Raw genomic sequence first — 19,463 nt, 5'->3', positions numbered from 1 at the left:
AACATTGAATCTACATTCTTATATTTTACTCCATATAAGCCAGTTATTAATGTAGCTAGCTACTCTTTCCCCTACTTATGAAACCTAACAATATTTAATAAGTTGAAGAAACAGGAGATTATCTTCATGAATTGGACAAGATTGTTACAAATCCAAGCAATGCACCCCAAGGATGAGCTGATGTTTTTGAGTGCCTCAAACAGATGGGGGACATGGTCACCATGGAAGCAGAGGTGGTACCATGGAAGTAAACAACTCAAGAAGGTACCTAGTTACTTGAGTCAATGCACATTCAGATATTCAGACATAACTTGGAATGTTAGACCCCAAGACCTAGATTGTGCAAGTATTCTCTGAGACAATCCAGCAACTAGAAGCAGGATGCAAAATGCTGGAAAAGAAAACATACGGAGAGACAAAAACAAGAGCCAGGGTTCATATACAGGAACATATGCAAGGCATATGAGCTGAACAACCTCAAGTTCAAAGGAAGGACACACAGAGAGTAGTAAAAAACAAGGCTAATATTCTGTGGGATTTCAGGAACAGACATGCAAGAAGTGGAGAACCAATCAGACAGTTCAAGAGAGCTTATTCACCTTTCCCCCATTTAGCAAGCACATGCGATCAGACGATGCACTGAGTGAGCAAATGTTTCTTTACTTTTCAAACCAGACTGGGGAGCCATACTGTAATAACACAGAGCACACACACACACCTCCTCCCTTTTAACCACAATATGATGTCATCTCCCTCTGGTTCCCCTTTTTTCTCAGACAGCATGACAGTGACCTTGCTGCTAGATAAGCAGTGTTACAAAGTTCTAAAAAAACAGCATTTCTATTCTGATCCAATCACTCACATACCCTGTGTTTTTTTTATATCTGATGACATTATTCTGCTACACTAGTCATGTAGCAGTAATGTTAGGATTTCTTGTTATGTGTTAATAAACCATATCTAATATGTATTTGTACAATTCTGAAGCAAAATATATGCTTTTGTCCAATAACAATCTTACTTAATGTTTAACATCAGTTTTACCCCATTAATACTTTTGAACCAAAGCAGTACATTGCAGTAAGTATCAATGAACCCCATTCATTGACACTTACACCAGAATTCCTTCAGTTCAACGTCTTGAACATGCTAGCAACACATACTGATAAAATGTACAGTATATTCATTTGGGATAAAAATGTTTCCTACATAAATGTAAACAGTTGCAAAATGTTTATATTAATAGGCTTATATTTACAGCCACCATATAACAAACATTTAGAGGTGTAAAAAATATTTTAGTTTATTATCTGTTTTGAATTGTTGTCATCTCCAGTGATACACCAGCCTTGTGAGGGATAGAGCTACTGCACATAGACAGAGCTCCACTTCAGGATCCTAGCATCATGCACTAAGCCAGGTAGGCCTGTAAAAATATTCAGCAAGTGAATAAAATGGTCGCAGAATTTTCTGCTAAAAACATGGTGGCTTAATCCAAAACTGGTTGCCAACAATAATGCTACCAATGACGTCACGGAAAGCAGGTGAACCATCGAGGCGGCAGAAGCTTGCACCAGTGTCCTCTGATTTGGACCAGCAAAGCAGCAGAAGCCTGCACTGATGTCCTGTAGTTCGGCAGGAGATGGTTCACTCATTTGAAAATGGCCATAATCCTTTCAGCAGTGCAGTGAACAGCAATATACACTGTTGTCTGGTAAACACCAAAGGCTTCTGAAACCACACAAATGCTGCCCTCTAGGGCCTTTACCCAGTTGTGATGGTACTCCCCCTAAAGTGCATGAACAAGGGACCCTGGTTCATGACAGATGAAAGTCTTTTTTCATCTGAAGTACAAATGAAGGACAGGGATGCTGAGATTAAGATGGCAGTATTGCCCCTTGCTGTCAACCTAAATGAAAGGGGTTCAACAATCATAAATGGTAGTATATGTTTAATATTGTATGTTCAATCAATTTTAAATGTTTTTTTTATTTGTTTATTTTTCATTACTGATTATGACAAATAAAAAGATTCACACTATTCATGTCCATATTTGAAATTTTTAATTTCTCTTGAGTCTGTGTGTGTTGGAGGTGGTTGGTCCTACCCTTTTTTTTATTAGGTTGTAAGGTAGTAAGGATTTGTATTATTATTCATGTCAATATGTTTTTAAAAAACTGAGGACATCAACGGAAATAAAATGAGTTGATCCCATATCGCAAATAAACTTTAATTATTTCATGCGTAATAGTTTTTTTAAATGAGCATTGACAAAGTTCTGTAGATTCACTCGTGTAGAAAAATCAGAAATGTTGGATTTCATTGCTGGAGCAAAATGAGCTGATCTTTCATGGAATGTACACCTTTATAATATCAGTATTTTGTAGAATATTAGTAGCCTCTTTATCCCTGTCGATGCTGGTAGTGATAGGCTATTCTTAGCTGTCAGAATAAAGATGCTGGCATTAGGTAGCCAGTTTTTTACTCACGTTAAACTCAAGTTCAAGTTCAAAGAGGTTTTATTGTCATTTCAGCTATATACAAGTAGACAACAAAAACAAGACAATGTTCCTCCAGGACCATGGTGCAACACAAAACAACAGTGCAACAGACAACATGCTACACAAGTGCAAACAGTCCAATATAGTGCAAAAATGTCATTAAATAAACATTAAATAAACAATAATAAATACAGGACAGGACAAATACAAAATGAGTAGACAGTACAATTATTTAGTCCAGTACACAGTACTGGGTATATGTAAAGTGAGTTGTGCATAGGAATCAGTGACATGCTACCCTGAACTCCTGTTCCAAAATGAAAGCTATAATGGTAACCTCCACATCTTTCTTTGCAAAAGTAGGTTATTTAATAGTAAAAAAAAATTAAAAATTAAGTAAAAAGGGCTTAAAGATTTTAAAAAAACCAAAAAAAACAGGCTGACACATTGAGACATCAACAGGGTGTCAGAAAGAAGATCTCTGACATTTTGGGTGTACAATATATAGTCAAACTAGTGTAGCTGGGAAATATAGTTTTACACTGGGACTCTAGTCTAACAGGAAAAAGTACATGAGAGGAGGTGACCACATTTCTGACCCTCTCTTCCTTAGGACTGGCGCTCCACAGGGCTGTGTGTTCTCTCCACCGATCTTCTCTCTTTACATTAATGAGTGTACCTCTGACAGTGACTCTGTTCAACAACCGTTGTGCACTTTAGTACATACACTGTAATGTATACAATGTAATGTACACCAATACACCATAACAATCCTATTGAATAAGATCCTCTTCCTCCTACTGGAGTCAGCGCACATATGCACTTGAATTCATTTAAGTATACACACAAAATGCTTACATTCACATTTACATTACCACTAAAATGATCTTATCTGTATATATGTAGAGATATAGTAGATACATACTGCATATATATACCTCAGCACCCCAGTACTTGGCCTCACCTGTACTTTTCTCACTTGTCTTTTTGGTTTTATGTTTATATAGAGGTTGTGTATAGTATATATAGAGTGGTGTGAAAAAGTGTTTGCCCCCTTCCTGATATCTTCTTCTTTTTTTTTGCATATTTGTCACACTTAAATGTTTCAGATCATCAAATTGAAATATTAGACAAAGATAAGTAAACAAAATGCAGTTTTTAAATGAAGGTTTTTATAATTAAAGGGAAAAAAATCACTTTTTCACACAGGGCCATGTAGGTTGGGATTTTTTTCCCCTTAATAATAAAAACCTTCATTTAAAAACTGCATTTTGTTTGCATTTGTTTGATGAGCTGAAACATTTAAGTGTGACAAACATGCAAAAAAAAAAAAAAAAAAAGATATCAGGAATGGGGCAAACACTTTTCATACCACTGTATCTTATATACTCATGTATATACAGGTAACATATAGGGTATATACAGTCTATATTTAGTTTACAAATAGTTTATATAAAGTTTATCTTTACATTTATCCTATTGTATTTAATATCCTACTGTACTGTATCCTACTCTACTGTTTCCCATGTCAACACCTGCACCAAGAGAAATTCCTTTCTGATCAAAGTTCTGATTCTTATTTATTGATACCGTCATAGCCAGGATACACGACTCTTTAAGAAAAATTCAATTTTGAAGTAAAATATAGGTATTTGGACAGCTAGGAGGACAGCTAGTACACCTTTTGCGGTGTCTGCATTTTAATTTAACAACTTAATTTTCACGAATCTGGTCACCAAATAAAAAACACTGTTGCTGTTCTGTACGTAATCCATATTATTGGCGATTTTGTTATGAAGAAAAGGACCATACCACTTTGAAGCGACATTAAACTGAGTTGTCGTAATTTTTATATATTTATTAACGGAGAAAATATTTACTTTTTTGAGTTTCTTTGGTCGCTTGCCAATCCGTTTTGCTATAATTCGTGAATACGTCGTGTATTCATAATGCCTACATTACCCATAAGCAATTTTAGGCCAGACGTTTCGCGTCATGTCCGAAACATCGGTAGCTAGTTTCCTGGGACATGACACAGTCGTTCAGTCACAGAAATACTGAATATCAGTACAAGATCACCTTTCACATTACCGTGTAGTATTCTCTTAGCATAACTCATCACTATTCGCTTTTGCCAGCTGAGTGAAATAAGCTGGCCGACATGGAGGCAGTGCCGCGAATGCCGATGATTTGGCTGGACCTGAAAGAGGCTGGGGAGTTTCAGTTCACCCCGAGTGTGAAACAGGTGAGGATGAGTCAAAATATGAATGAGTAGATCGACAACAGAAAGATAAAGACTGGAGTGTCAAACTTTATATACGCAAATTCACAGCATTCCTTTGGATAGCTAGATCGCTACCCAAGTTGTGTCTGGTGGTCGCCAACAAAACGTTACTTAGTTAGCTAGCTAGCTAGTTAGCTGGCTTGCCATGTAGCTAACGATATCGCAAAGATTAACTTGCATTCTTGAAAATGCTCGCAATTTCACTGTAATTAACTAGCTACCTAAGTAGGTTAGCTAACTATTTTTGACTTGATTTGTGTCAAGTCACCAAATACTGGACTGGGTTCTAGCCAATTAGCTAGCTAGCAAACCAACTCGCTAACCTAGCAAGCTTGCATGAAGTTGTTTTGAAATGCCCATCTTAACCTGGCTATCTAGTTATCTTATCTGGCTAGTTAGCTTGATAGTAGCGTCAGCGGGGCGTAACCGATCATATAACCAGTGCTGCTAGCTAGCGTTATCTAATTAGTTAACTAGATTGCTAGTTACGTTAGCTACATAGCACAAGTAGCTAATACATGACCAACGGGCATTCAGCAGTTACCTCAATAGCAAAATACTTACATCTGTGAAGCAGAGATGGGTATTTTTATTAACTGATTTTATTGGTCTTTTGCCAAATTGGGAACGTCGATTAAAAAAAAACACGTTTCAGTTAAGGTGGTTTCTAATTTAAATGGCCATTCGCTCTAAGACCTCTGTTATCCATACAATCTGATTTCTCTCAGGATAGATTGGTGATGTATAATCTGTGTAATCCTGAATAAAGCAAAGAGTCAGTGGGAGTATCAGTCCACAGAAGGAAGAAAATGTATTTTTGATTTAATGTAGGTAGTGGAGCGGTTGGAAAAGGAAATCGACGACTAGTTAAGCTAAAGATTCTCCAATAGAGAATTTAAAAAGGCTGTCATGCATTGCCTAATGTGTTTTAGCAATAAATGAGGGTAGAGTAGGCTAGCCTTAGAGGGAGTTCAAGAAAACTCCACCCTCCCTCATCACTTTATCATCCCCTATTTTTGCAGGTTTATTTGCATCTAATGCAGCTAACCTGTCTGCATCTGTCTTTTTTCCCCTATTTAGTTTATACTGAAAAACTATGGTGAGGATCCAGACAACTACAATGAGCAGCTCAAGAAATTGGAGCAGTTGAGGCAGGTGAGCATATGATCGAATGTGATCCCAGTCAGGCAAAGCAAAACTGACTCTCAAAAATAGGATAAAAGTGTTTTAATGGTTCATTTTGCTGGGAGGCTCCTTCTTATCTGTGGGTTACTTCCTTAGAGTGCAGTTAATGTAACAAGAGACTTTGAAGGCTGCAGTACGCTGCGGAAATATTTTGGACAGTTACACTACCTGCAGAGTCGCGTGCCCCTGGCGCCAGGACAGGAAGCTGCTGTCCCTGTTTCCTGGTGAGGTTTAGCAAATGTTTAGACATGTTGTATTATCATAAAATAATAATATATAAATATTATTATGATGTTTCAAAATGTTTTGACCTCAAGCTGTAGGTTATTGACATGCTTACTTTTAAATCCTCACATTAACATTTTGTAATGTAATTCTTTTTTACTATTTCTGTCTTTTAACAGGACAGAAATATTTTCTGGAAAGACAGTCACTCACGATGACATTAGCTATGAGCAGGCCTGCATCCTCTATAACCTCGGTGAGTTGCATGGCACTAGCAGTGGTCTATTCTGTTACAATAACACACAGGCAGCATTGTCTGGTTTTGCATCATCATCAGGGAAATCTGCACTGCCTTTAAAAATGAGTACTGTTCAAGAGCTGATGAGCAGATGAGCCTTGCTTCCTGACTCCAGTTGTGTTTTTCTCTTCTGTAGGTGCACTCCATTCAATGTTAGGAGCTATGGACAACAGGGTATCTGAAGAGGCAAGTGTTTGGGCTCCCCACCCAACCATCTTAAATTACTTTCTATAATTTTATTTAAGTTGCATGTCTTCCTGCCTTTCATTGTTTCTGACCTCTTCACAATGTCAGTTTCACTAAACACGGGTGTGACATGCACCAAATATCTGATAAATTTTAGTGAATGATGCCTTCCCTCTAGGATAAATTTAAGAAATTCTTAGACTTTCTTTCTTTCATTAATGTATTTAATTCCTTATTTGTGTTTTTTAATACTAAATACTTTTATTTAATAATTTATTTTGCCTACTATTGTCAAATAGTAGGCAAAACTAATGTTTTTGTTTTTATGTTTTTGTTTAGCATTTGATATTGTGATGGCTTCTTGTCTATACATTAGCTGAAAGGGGACATTATTCTTATTATGATTCTTAAAGTGGATGTTTTGAGATCTAAGCATCTTTAATCTGACAGGAACAAAAACATATACCACACATAGTCTAAAACTCCCTTGCTCTTTCCCCTCCCCTCTTTCAAGGGGATGAAGGTGTCATGCACACATTTCCAGTGCTCTGCGGGAGCATTCTCCTACCTGCGAGATCACTTCAGCCATAACTACAGTGTGGACATGAGTCACCAGATCCTTAATCTCAATATCAACCTAATGCTGGTATGCTCCTGTGTCAATCCTGTATCGATCCTAACACCAAAACGCCTTCACTAACATCCGCTTTTAGTATCAGTCAACACAGGGTATTTTCTGTTTTCAGGGTCAGGCCCAGGAATGTCTCTTGGAGAAGTCCATGTTGGACAACAGAAAGAGTTTTCTCGTTGCTCGGATAAGCGCTCAGGTAAATTTGTCAACTGGAGGGTGCAGGGGCTGTATCACATATCACAGGCAAATGAAAAGTTAGTCTACATGCAGTGATGTTATGCCCAGTTGTTGGGTATTCTATTGCATCTCTGTAGCAGAACATTAATAACTTATTTGTTTCCTCATTGTTTCTCTCAGGTAGTGGACTATTATAAAGAGGCGTGCCGTGCCCTGGAGAACTCTGACACCGCCTCTATGCTTGGGAAGATCCAGAAAGACTGGAAGAAGCTTGTGCAGATGAAGATTTACTATTTTGCTGCTATTGCTCATGTGTGTGAGATGTACAAAATCCTAAAATACATCAATTGCAAATGTGCTAATAACTTACAGTGCACTGTATTGTGCTAGATTGTCAGTGGAGTTTTGTTCAGAAAATGTACAAAACAATCCCCTTTAACATAATTGTTTCATTATCATGAAATTCAGTTGAGTATAGAAGGATGTAAAATGCACTGGGTGCAGGGAAGGAGAGAGCAAGTGTGAGGGAGACATAAATGGAAAGAGGGCTCTCCATCTTCTCCATCAGCTTTCAAATGTTGTGAGCAAACAGTCCACACTGAATGGAGGTGTTCTCATGATGGCACGCATTCAAGGTCTCATCTCACTGGCCTCCTGTTTCTCTCCACAGCTGCACATGGGAAAGCAGGCTGAAGAGCAGCAGAAGTTTGGCGAGAGGGTAAACATCCTGCCGTATTCACTCCCACCTTTCCCTAGAAAAGCACCCTTTGACACTGAGACCTGCTTTTGACATGATCTCTAAACCCTTAATTCATAAGTTCAATGATGAATGCAAAATAAATGCAGCTGGAAGCAACATGACAGCTCTCAGTTACTCTTTGAAGTCCTCCATTTTGGAATGACTTTATAAATTGAGTGCCTCTTCCACAGCTAGCCTATCTTCAGAGCTCACTGGACAAACTGAACGAAGCTATAAAGTTAGCGAAGGGTCAGCCAGACAGCGTGCAAGAAGCCTTGCGGTTCACTATGGACATCATCGGGGGAAAGTAATTACCTGCCATCAGAGTGTAGTCCACTCTCCTCGGATACAGTCTTGCTACTCTGACTCTTGCTTTTTTTAAAAAGTGGTTGTTGTTTCCCTTTTCAGATTTAATTCAGCTAAGAAAGATAATGATTTTATTTACCACGAGTCCATCCCATCTCTAGAGACGCTACCCACAGTCAAAGGTATTGGAGTTGCAATCACTTCTCGTTCTATTCTAATTGCTTTCCTTGGTAAATCTTGCAACTCATTTGCTGGAAGCTGGCAAGCACATTCACACTGAAGTCTAAAAAAAAAACAACCTCATACTCAGACATGTTAAGGCATCAGTCACTCATAGCAACTTTACTTGTTTTGGGAGAAACAGCATTTTAATATGCAAAGAGTTCAACACATTGAGATACCCCGTTCTTTTGTGACCCAGGTGCCCCTCTGGTCAAAGCTTTACCTGTAAACCCAACCGATCCCAGTGTAACTGGACCAGACATTTTCTCTAAGTTGGTACCCATGGCAGTTCATGAAGCTTCTTCACTCTACAGGTCAGGTTTATTAACCTTTAATTAAGAATGCTACAGCAAATCTAATATACATAAATAACTCTTCTATTAATCATGCATTCGCAATCTCTTATCCACAGTGAAGAAAAGGCCAAGCTGCTAAGGGAAGTCATGGCAAAAATAGATAGCAAGAATGAGACTTTAGAGTGAGTACCCAACTGATAAGCACAGTATCCACATTACATGTAAAGTTTGTGAACATGCTTGCCTCGTTTGTATTATTGTGACTGCTTTAGCATTATGTGCATTGTTCTCTCAGACAATTCATGGACTCGCTGAACCTGGACCCAGACTCTGTCGACAACATGGACATGTACAACAACATCCCTCCCGTGCTGATGGAGAGGTGTGCGGCTTTAAGTGTGAGGCCGGACACTGTGAAGAGCCTCACACAGTCTATGCAGGGTTGGTGCACCTATAACGGTTTTCATGCCATTACACTAAGCAGTAACAGTACCAGGCCTTGAGGAGCTATTGGTTGTTTTCATTTTGTTGTTTAGAATAAATCAGTCACTTGGATGCTGTAGAATTTAAAAGTAGAACAGGCAATGTCGGCCATTTTCGTAATGGGAAATTCAAAGCATGCCACCTTCTTACTGAACTGAACCCATGAATCCTGGACCAACATGCAGCAGTACATCTAGGTGCAGTGCATGACCTCCAGCATCTATCTCCCATCACACCAAACTGACATTCTTATTTGCTCCTTCCCTCCCTCTCCCCTCAGTGTTGTCAGGCGTGTTTACAGACGTGGAGGCCTCATTGCGGGAGATCAGGTCAGTGCTCGACGATGATGAGGCAGGCGAGCGAAGACTGGAGGAGGCTGTGGGGAAGCAGGTGGTTCCAGCCCCACTTGCCACCTTGGCTGAGCTCCGTAAAGACCTGGATAAATACCTGGAGGCCCATGAGAAAGCCAGCTTCACCAACACTGAGCTCCACCGGGCCATGAATCTGCACATCAGCAACCTGCGACTGCTAGGAGGACCACTGGACACTCTGAGAGAGGCACTACCAAGACCACAGCTGAGTGAAGGTGAGTGTATAACCTTCTAAGGTTCTGACCACATTGCTGACTGCATTTTTAATTTCACTTTGCTAGGGGTGCAAGTATTCATTCTGGACCTTCACGTTGAGGATGTTAGTTTAATGTATGCAGCTGTATGGAGAATAGCCTATTGTGGTAGCCTATTTGCAAAGATTGACGAACGTAATTTGGAACCAAATTTGACAAACATGAATTCAACCTAAAATCTTAAGATATAAGCAAGTTAGCAACATGCGATGCTAAGCTTAGCTCAAGCTGATTGGTGTCTGGGTCAGCCCCACTTTGGCAAATGAGACACAGGCGCTAGAAGACTCATCTGCTTCTTTCAAATAGTCTATGTGGGAAATTTTCAGGTTCCTAATGAATTATGACAGTGAGTAGCAGATCAGATGAGGACAGTGTGTCATGATGTTCAGTTTTAGGGTAATTGTGCAGATACACATGAACATGTCAGTGCATATTCAATGGCATCATCCCAGGTGTGCCAGTCATTCACATTTTATACATTTGACAAATACTCTTCCACTGCCACTTCCAGTTTACACACACACACACACACACACACACACACACACACACACACACACACACACACACACACACACACACACTCACAGAGACAGAGACAGACAGTTGTGTTCAAAATAGCAGCGCTCTAACATGACTAATCAGATCAATCACTGTTTTTGGTACAAATTATATTACTACATGGCAAATAACTTACCAGTAGGTGTAGTAGAGTCATAGAAAACCATCAGACCCAACATTCATGATATGCATTCTCCTGAGTTTGTATAATTTGAATAATTAATTTAAACAGGCGTGTTCAAAATAATAGCAATGTGGAGTTCAATTAGTGGTCATTCATTCTGTGAAAAAACAGATGTCAGTCAGGTGGCCCTTATTTAATGATGAAGCCAACACGTTGTACATGCATTTCTCTCTGAAAACCTGAGAAAAATGGATCGTTCCAGACATTGTTCAGAAGAACAGTGAACTTTGATTAAAACGTTGATTGGAGAGGGGAAAAGTATAAAGAAGTGCAGAAAATGATGGGCTGCTTGGCTAAAATGATCTCCAAAGCTTTAAAATGGAAAGCAAATCCAGAGAAACGTGGCAGAAAACGGAAGACTACCATTCGAATGGATCAAAGAATAGCCAGAATGGCAAAGACTCAGCCAATGATCAGACCGTCTTTGATCACCCTGGAGCAGAAGTTACCTGTGAGTACTGTGACAATTAGAAGATGCCTGTGTGAAGCTAACCTATTGGCAAGAAGCCCCTGCAAAGTCCCACTGTTAAAAAAAGACATGCTGAAGAGGTTACAATTTGCCAAAGAACACATGGACTGGCCTAAAGAGAAATGGAGAAACATTTTGTGGACTGATGAAAGTAAGATTGTTCTTTTTGGATCCAAGGGCCACCAAACAGATGACCCCCAAACACTGAATTCGAGCCACAATACACTCTGAAGACGGTGAAGCATGGTGGTGCAGGCATCATGATATGGGGGTGTTTCTCTTATGGTGTCGGGCTTATATATCGCATACCAGGGATCATGGATCAGTTTGCATATATCAAAATACTTGAAGAGGTCATGTTGCCTTATGCTGAAGAGGAAATGCCCTTAAAATGGGTGTTTCAACAAGACAATGACCCCAAACACACCAGTAAACAAGCAGCATCTTGGTTCCAGACCAACAAAATTAAAGATATGGAGTGGCTAGCCCAATCCCCAGACCTTAATCCGATAGAAAACTTGGGGGGGGGGGCTGTGGGGCGGGGGGGGGGGGGAGAGACATCAAAAATGCTGTTTCTGAGGCAAAACCAAGAAATGCAGAGGAATTGTGGAAAGTTGTCACATCATCCTGGGCTGGAATACCAGGTGCCAGAAGTTGGTCGACTCCATGCAACACAGATGTGTAGCAGTTCTCAAAAACAGTGGTTATAAAACAAAATATTAGTTTAGTGATCGACAACAATGCTAAATCCTAAAGAGTTTTCAGTTTTTACAGTAAATATTTGAGTTTGTGAATTAAATTTTAAAAATTAAATTAAAAAATTGATACATTTTTCTTCGTTTTGATTTAGAATATAATGTGCAGTGTTCCCAATGCATGGAAATAAACACTATTATAAGGACTCAGCTTTACTGACGTTTTTAAACACATTGCTATTATTTTGAACACAACTGTGTGCGTGTGCGCGATATATAAAAACACCCCCCCGCCCCATGAGTGTCTGTACACTGTTTACCTTTTACTGCTTAATACACTACAGGCTGTATCACCTAGCTCAAAGGGACTATACAGCACTAGGTGGAACAAACTAGAACTTGATCTGTTCAAAATAAATGAAATGCTTCTTTCTCCAATTTCTGCCATTTGTAACTTGTTAATTCTGGTTTCTGGTACTCGTTAACTCTGGAAACTAATCAATATCTTCAAACAGGTAGTCTTAACAAAAATGTTATGTGCTTTTGCATGTGGGATAAATGAAAGGTTATAGGATCGTTTTAGCATCATATCACTGTGCATCACCGCTTAGTTATTGATGTTCAACCCAGATGAAGTGGCAGGTCTCCAGTGCATGAAAAGGATTCTGAGTAAAGTGCAGGAGATGAAGGACCAGCGCAGCTCTCTCGAGAAGCAACTGAGGGAGCTCATCCAGCAGGATGACATCACTGCCGCTCTGGTCACCACCGAGCGTGCAGATATGAAGGTACGTGGTATAGAATTTATGGTATTTTTATGGCTTTTCAGATACTATTTAAGGCTAGTATCAGTGTTGGTTGTGATTTTATGCTTTGAAAAGTATTGAATAGAAGAAAGTTGTATGAATGTTCTGGGTTTGCCCTTCTCAGAGATTATTTATGGAGCAACTGAAGAAGTATGAACAGGTGAAGATGTACATTGATCAGAACCTAGCTGCTCAGGAGAACATCCTGAAGGCACTGACTGAGGCGAATGTCCAGTATGCCACAGTGCGCAAGATTCTTACTGACACAGAACACAAGTAAGTGAGAGCTTTTAGTGGTTATCAAGTCTGTTCTATTCAGACAGGCGCATCCTCAGTTCTTCAGTTCTCAAATTGCTTAGCCAGTATGTCATTCATGTGCATTTCCTGATGATAATTATATTTGAATGAAAGCTGTATTCTTTTGAACACTTTAAAAATTATGAATTAACTATTTACTTTTTACATTAGTCTCATTCGGTCTATCTTCACTTTGCAGATGGAATAGTACAGTGCAAATGCTTGTTGCCTCTTATGAAGCCTATGAAGACCTGATGAAGAAATCTCAGGAGGGAAAAGAGTTTTATGAGGACTTGGAGGGCAAGGCCTCTCGCCTCTTGGAGAGGGCGCAGACTATCTGCAAGACCAGGGAAGAGGAGAGACAAGCCCTACTGGAGAAGTAAGAAGCAGTATTTTATTACACCTTTTAATCTTTTTTTACCTTTATTTGAGGCACCATCTGCTAACAATGTTAACATTTTATGTAATCAGTAACAGTAAAATTATTAAACATAGTAATATTCCTGTCTTCCATTTTATAATCTTGTTGTAACAGAGAGCTTCAAAAAAAGGCTCCTCAAAGGCCCACAGCCCCAAAACCTGCCCAGAAGGTGGCCCCAGATATGGATTCTGCCAGCCTGGCAGACCCTGAAATAGCCAAGTTGAATGCTGCCATCTTAGCCTTAGGTGGAGACTTGCCAGAAGAACTTCGTAGCTTGCCTCCTGGACTTGTTCTTTCATCAGCTGGTCTTCCCCTGGTGCCAGACGGTTTTCATCCAGGGGCCACACTGAGCTCCACACTACAGTGGTCTGGGGCAAGCACTAGTACACTATATGCACGACCCCGATTTCCTCCTAACTTGCCCCCTCCTGAACTTCTTGCCCAAATTTCCCGTTTTACAGCACTTCCACCAACCCCAGGCTTTAACCACAACATGCCGTCTGGACCCCTGCCGCGGCAGCAGCAGGTTCCACAGATGCCTAGCCCTCAGATATCTCAGCATTCCTCAGTGCCTGGGTACTGTCCTCCATCGTTACAGGTTCAGCCTGCTTTACCCAGAGCACCCACTCCCATTCGACAATCCACCACCACTGTAGACAGTGTGCAGACACCCATTACCAGCTACACTCCTGCATCAGGGCAGCCAACTATGCCTGTGTCCACCCCTGGCCACCCAGTGCCCACACCTGCTGTGTATACACCTCCTACTCCACTAGCCCCTCAGCAACAGTACTTGCAGCAACCTGGTGTTCCTGTGAACCAGCCACCTCAGCATGTACATGCACCTCATCCACAGTCACAGCCTCACCAACCCTTTCCCTGTGGTCAGAGCCAACCACAGCCTTTTTTCCAGCCTGTACCAGCCCAACAACAGATACCTACACCCCTAACCGGGCCCCAGCCACCTCAACAAACCCAGTCACAGTACCCACATCATATGCATCAGTCAAGACAACCTGGACCTCCAAACCTTCAGCAACGTCCATTCAGTGTTCACTCAACACCATCTTCCTTGCCACAGCCCCAGCAGGTGTACGCTCCTGTTTCATTTGTTCCTGGCTGCCAACCTGTTAATGCCCATATTAATGCTACTGCTCAAACACAGCTTCCCCATCATACCCTGCATCCACAAATACCTCAAGTTTCTATGCCACGTTTAGCCCATATAAAACAGCAAGTGCCACCTTCTTCCCAGCCTTATATGCCGCCTGTCAAACAAGTGCATCCTATTCCCCCTCCTCAAATGCACCATGCCTCACAGCAGGTAGCCCCTGCAGGCCACATGCAAATTCCGCCTGCCTCACAACAAATGGCTCCACCATCTCAGCCGCAAATGCTGCAACCTTCCACACAAGTGTCCCCTCCGTCTTGCCATCAAATGCCTGCAGCTTCCCAGCCAACACTGCACCCTTCTCATCCATCGATGCCCATTGTTCCCCAGCAGGTACCACACTCCTCTCATCCACAAATGCATCATGCTTACCAACCAGCATTTCCAGCAAATGCTCCAAGGGTTCCTGTCCCTGTCCAGCCTCAGCTACCTGGAGCCTCTCTATCACCACAGCTACAAATGCAAACTAGTGCTCTTCCTCTTCAGCATCATGGCCATCCACAATCACAGGCACCTTCTGGACCTCATCCTCCTGTCCCCCCGCAAATGACCCAGCATCCTCCATGCTTACCCCAGCAGCCTCTTCCCCCTCAGTCCACACCTCTGGGTTATCCTGGTGGGGTCCCTGTAGTTCCCCACCAGTCTGCAGTGCCTCCACAGTCCCAGGCTCTGCCTCCACAACTACCACCAGGGGCAACAATGACTTATACTGGCCCTCATGGTGGGACCATTCCTCCTGGACCTAGGCAGCATCCTGGACCAGTTGTACCAGCTGGACCGCAGTCTCTTCCTCAAAGTATGATTCCTTCATCATCAGTTGCACCAGGGGCTCCACAAGGAAATGTCCTGCCCTCTCCTACCCCATCACCTTCTCCATCACCGAGCCCTTCCTCACTGGTCTTGGTGCCTCAGAGACCTTCTCCAGCTCTCACACCTGTTGCAGGTGCACCAATACCTCAGCCTACTGCAACACCCCTGCCCTCATCTGGTCCCATGCCATCATCTGACTCTCCGTTTCAGCGCCAAAATTCTAGTACAGATGATCTTCTTTCTTCAAGCCCTGAAAGTCAGCATGGAGGCACCAAAGACACTGCCAATGTCTTGTTGCCTACCAAGGCTGACCCAAAGGACGAACAAAATCGGAAGAAATCGGAAGGGGTGAGACTTATCCAGGGTGACCCATACCAAGCTCCAGAGAGAGTCTCTCAGCTTTGTGCAGAGCTCGAAACATTTCGCTCTACTGTGCAATCTCTGGAGCGTCCTTCAGGAGAGGGAGGCTTGTCAGAACTTGATGCGCGGTGGAAGGAGCTACAGGACCAGCAGGAGAAGGATTCTCGTCAGCTCTCCATTGCTATAGCCCGCTGCTACACCATGAAAAACCGCCATCAGGATGTCATGCCTTATGACCGCAATCGTGTTGTTCTACACTCTGGCAAAGATGATTATATCAATGCCAGCTTTATTGAGGATCTTTCACCATACTGTCCTCGTCTTATTGCAACACAGGCTCCTCTTACTGGAACTGCTGCTGATTTCTGGCTCATGGTCTATGAACAGAAAGTTTCCTTGATTGTAATGCTTGTGTCTGAGCAAGAACTGGAAAAGGTAAGACTAATAGACTTAAGTATGCAAGATCCCCACCATATATAGTCTCCCAAGTAATGATTGTCATCTTTTAATCCTAAGGGTTTTTTTTGTTTTTGTTTTTGTTTGTGTAGCAAAAAGTTCTGCGGTACTTTCCATCTGAAAGAGGACAACAGGTAGCTCAGGGTCCAATCACACTCACCCTGACAATCCAGAAGAACACTCCTACCCATGTGGAGCGGATGATTGGATTGCAGTACCGAGACCAGACTCTGAAACGCACAGTCATCCACTTGCAATTCACCTCGTGGCCTGAACTGTGAGATATAAACCCAAAATCTTTTGATATAGATTTTATTTTGGGCCAATATAAGTGTACATTTTCATGCTTAAATATTAAAATGTAAGATGCATTAGTACTGCACTATGCTGATGCTGGGCCACCGTTAAACTCAGGGCTATGTGCAGAGTAGAGTTCAGTGCAGTATAAACAGGCTTTTTTCTCTCTCTTTGAAAAGGGGCTTGCCAGAGAGTAAGGGTAACCTCATTCGCTTCATTCAGGAGGTTCACGGACACTACCTTCATCAGCGTCCATTGCACACACCCGTTGTAGTGCACTGCAGGTGTGTTACGCCACCCTTTGACCTTCGAACAGCCAACATGAACTCAAAACAGTTACTTAATTTTGGTCTTGGTCTTTTTCAGCTCTGGTGTTGGCAGAACTGGAGCATTCTGCCTGTTGTATGCTGCACTGCAGGAGCTTGAAGCTGGTAATGGTATTCCTGACCTAACCCAGCTTGTGAGGAAAATGAGGCAACAGAGAAAGAACATGCTACAGGAGAAGGTACAAGCAACCTTTTAGACAGAGTAAGCTTAGTACTGGGCTAAATTACATTGGGGTTTTTTTTGTTTTTTTTCTTCAAAAACTAGGTTTAATCTGGAGTTGGGACAAGTCTCTCTCTCCCCTCCTATTTTCAGCCTGATGGTCTTTAAAAGATATGCTTTCATCTTGTAATATTTTGTACAGCTCCACCTGAAGTTTTGCTATGAGGCTGTCCTGAAACATGCAGAGCAGGTCCTTCAACGCCGTGGCATCATTACTTCTCCCAGCCAAAAGGCCGCAAACAACACAGTAGTCAAAGTGAGCCACTTGTTTGCTGCCTTCATCCTTCAACACCAAACACACAATCACACTTTCTCTGGGCTAATGTACCAGACTTGGCACAGTAACTAAATATCAGTCCCCTTTAAGGAACTGAATGGATTTGGATTTTAGAAAAGCTAGTTTAATTGACCTAACTAACAATCCCTGATGTGTCCGTTTTAACAGTACTCACGGCAGGACGCTCAGGATATTGTCCTGGGAGGAGACATGCCAATCAGCTCTATCCAGGCTACCATTGCGAAGCTCAGTATTCGTCCCCCCAGCATTGAATCTGAGCAGGAGCCAGGTCAGGAGGCAATACCTTCCTCTCTTGCTGAGCCAGAACCCATGATGGTACCTGTGCAAGCCACCGAGGACCCCTCTCCCATTGATGCTGTTCCTGCCTCTCTTAGTCCCCCCCTCTCATGTGCCTCTTCTCCAGGCAAGACACCCTCCCCTTTGCCCCTTAGCCATCATGGTAGTGGGTTTGAGGGATCCACACAGGCCCTGTCAGTCTCCAACCATCACCCTGCACCTGAAGCAGCTCCTCCAGCAACATCATCTTTGGACCTCCTGGCCTCACTGACACCTGAGGCCTTTACGCTGGACAGCGCTTGTCGTGGCAAGCAACGCATTAGCAAGCAGAGCTTTCTCCAGCCACAGGAGGGCCAAGGTCTACAGGGCCCACCGCAGGGTGATGACCCCCTCAGTGCTCTGGATCCACTCTGGACACTCAACAAGACTTGAAAAGTAAAAGAAAACACTAACCGAGAGCGCCAGTCTCTCTCCCAACATTGGTCCTTTCAGGTATCCTCTGTCTTTGACCTCCTGGCTCAGCATTCTACAATTCTGGTTTTGGAGGCCCATAGCACTCAACAGTTGACAGTTTTTCCTGCTCATCAGCTAATTTGCATGGCCTTTACAGACTGAATCAGCTGTGTTGGAGCTCAACTCTGGAAGAATGGAAGTTAAACACCATTCTGATTACTCTTAAATCCATTTCCTGAACCAGTTCCCTTTCATGGCCTGTGCCTCTTGGACCACATCACTGTGCGTCCGTCTCTGTCTGTCCTTCCAACCGTGTTATTTCGGTTTTAGTCTGCACTTTTCTGGCACTGTCCTCCTTGATCCAGGTTCCATTCCTTAAAAGTCCCTTGGCATGAACTTTACGTCTGAGATGAAACATTGACTCGTTGAGAATTTTAGGATGTGGCACAGGTTTAGCATTTTTCTAGATGGAGATTAATCTTACTACTAGACTTTCCTTTTTAAATGGGCTTTGAATGGTGACTGCCTTTTCACAATGTAATTTAGACTAGTCTTTAATTACTTGGAAAACAGGCCTGATGGTAGAACAAGATACCGACTTGTCCTCCCTCCATTTCCCTTGCAGTGTGGCTTGTCTGTTCACTGTGGCACCTGCGTTAAAGCCGCAGCTTTCTGTAATTTAAAGGAAAATGCTAACTTTGCTTACATAAGTGAAACGCCAATGGGGTCCAGTTAGCATGGTCCTATTTAAATAATGCTAACTGATTTCTATTAACACATTAGGACAAGTTGCCATTTTTGGGCGAGTTATTTATTTGATGGGTCAGCTTGTCATGAAGTGCACACTCAATAGGCTGAATATTCACTTTATTTGTAACTTTAATCAGCTCTGTGCATATCACATTCTAATGAGTTGATTTGTGCTTCTCATAAGCATTGTAAATACATCTTAAATAAAATTCTTAAAACGTTCCTGAACTGTGTTGCATTTAGATTGAGACAGGAGAATTTGTCAGAACAATCAAAGAGATCATCACATACATGGACTTCACCTTGCTTTGAAATTGGTGGGGTTAAGAATAAGTACTGGGTGTTGCATTCATTCCTGCTGCACTTCAAATCAGGTTCCCTTTTAAGAAATCAAATACTCAGGCAAGTGCGTTCACTGAAAAATCAGCACTAGGATGGAAAGGAAGACGTTCACAAAT

The 19,463-nt window shown here is 41.9% G+C and overlaps 1 protein-coding gene across 1 annotated transcript; it reads left to right on the top strand.

Moving 5' to 3' along the window:
* Nucleotides 1-4,516: 4,516 nt before the first annotated feature.
* Nucleotides 4,517-19,233, top strand: ptpn23a (protein tyrosine phosphatase, non-receptor type 23, a). Its single transcript, XM_027005338.2, has 24 exons — nucleotides 4,517-4,746; nucleotides 5,866-5,940; nucleotides 6,067-6,194; nucleotides 6,375-6,451; nucleotides 6,630-6,679; nucleotides 7,194-7,325; nucleotides 7,426-7,506; nucleotides 7,668-7,799; nucleotides 8,158-8,205; nucleotides 8,418-8,533; nucleotides 8,635-8,714; nucleotides 8,954-9,068; nucleotides 9,167-9,232; nucleotides 9,346-9,491; nucleotides 9,814-10,119; nucleotides 12,698-12,852; nucleotides 12,995-13,146; nucleotides 13,367-13,546; nucleotides 13,703-16,364; nucleotides 16,478-16,662; nucleotides 16,862-16,966; nucleotides 17,049-17,187; nucleotides 17,371-17,484; nucleotides 17,674-19,233. Exons 1-24 carry the CDS (start codon nucleotides 4,663-4,665, stop codon nucleotides 18,232-18,234), a joined length of 5,889 nt encoding a protein of 1,962 aa, XP_026861139.2. The 5' UTR covers nucleotides 4,517-4,662; the 3' UTR covers nucleotides 18,235-19,233.
* Nucleotides 19,234-19,463: the final 230 nt, after the last annotated feature.

Source organism: Electrophorus electricus, chromosome 5, assembly GCF_013358815.1.
Source record: "Electrophorus electricus isolate fEleEle1 chromosome 5, fEleEle1.pri, whole genome shotgun sequence".
NCBI classification, from domain to species: Eukaryota; Metazoa; Chordata; class Actinopteri; order Gymnotiformes; family Gymnotidae; genus Electrophorus; species Electrophorus electricus.
The sequence above is the reverse complement of the archived record's forward strand: the minus strand, read 5'-3'. Positions and strand labels throughout refer to the sequence as shown.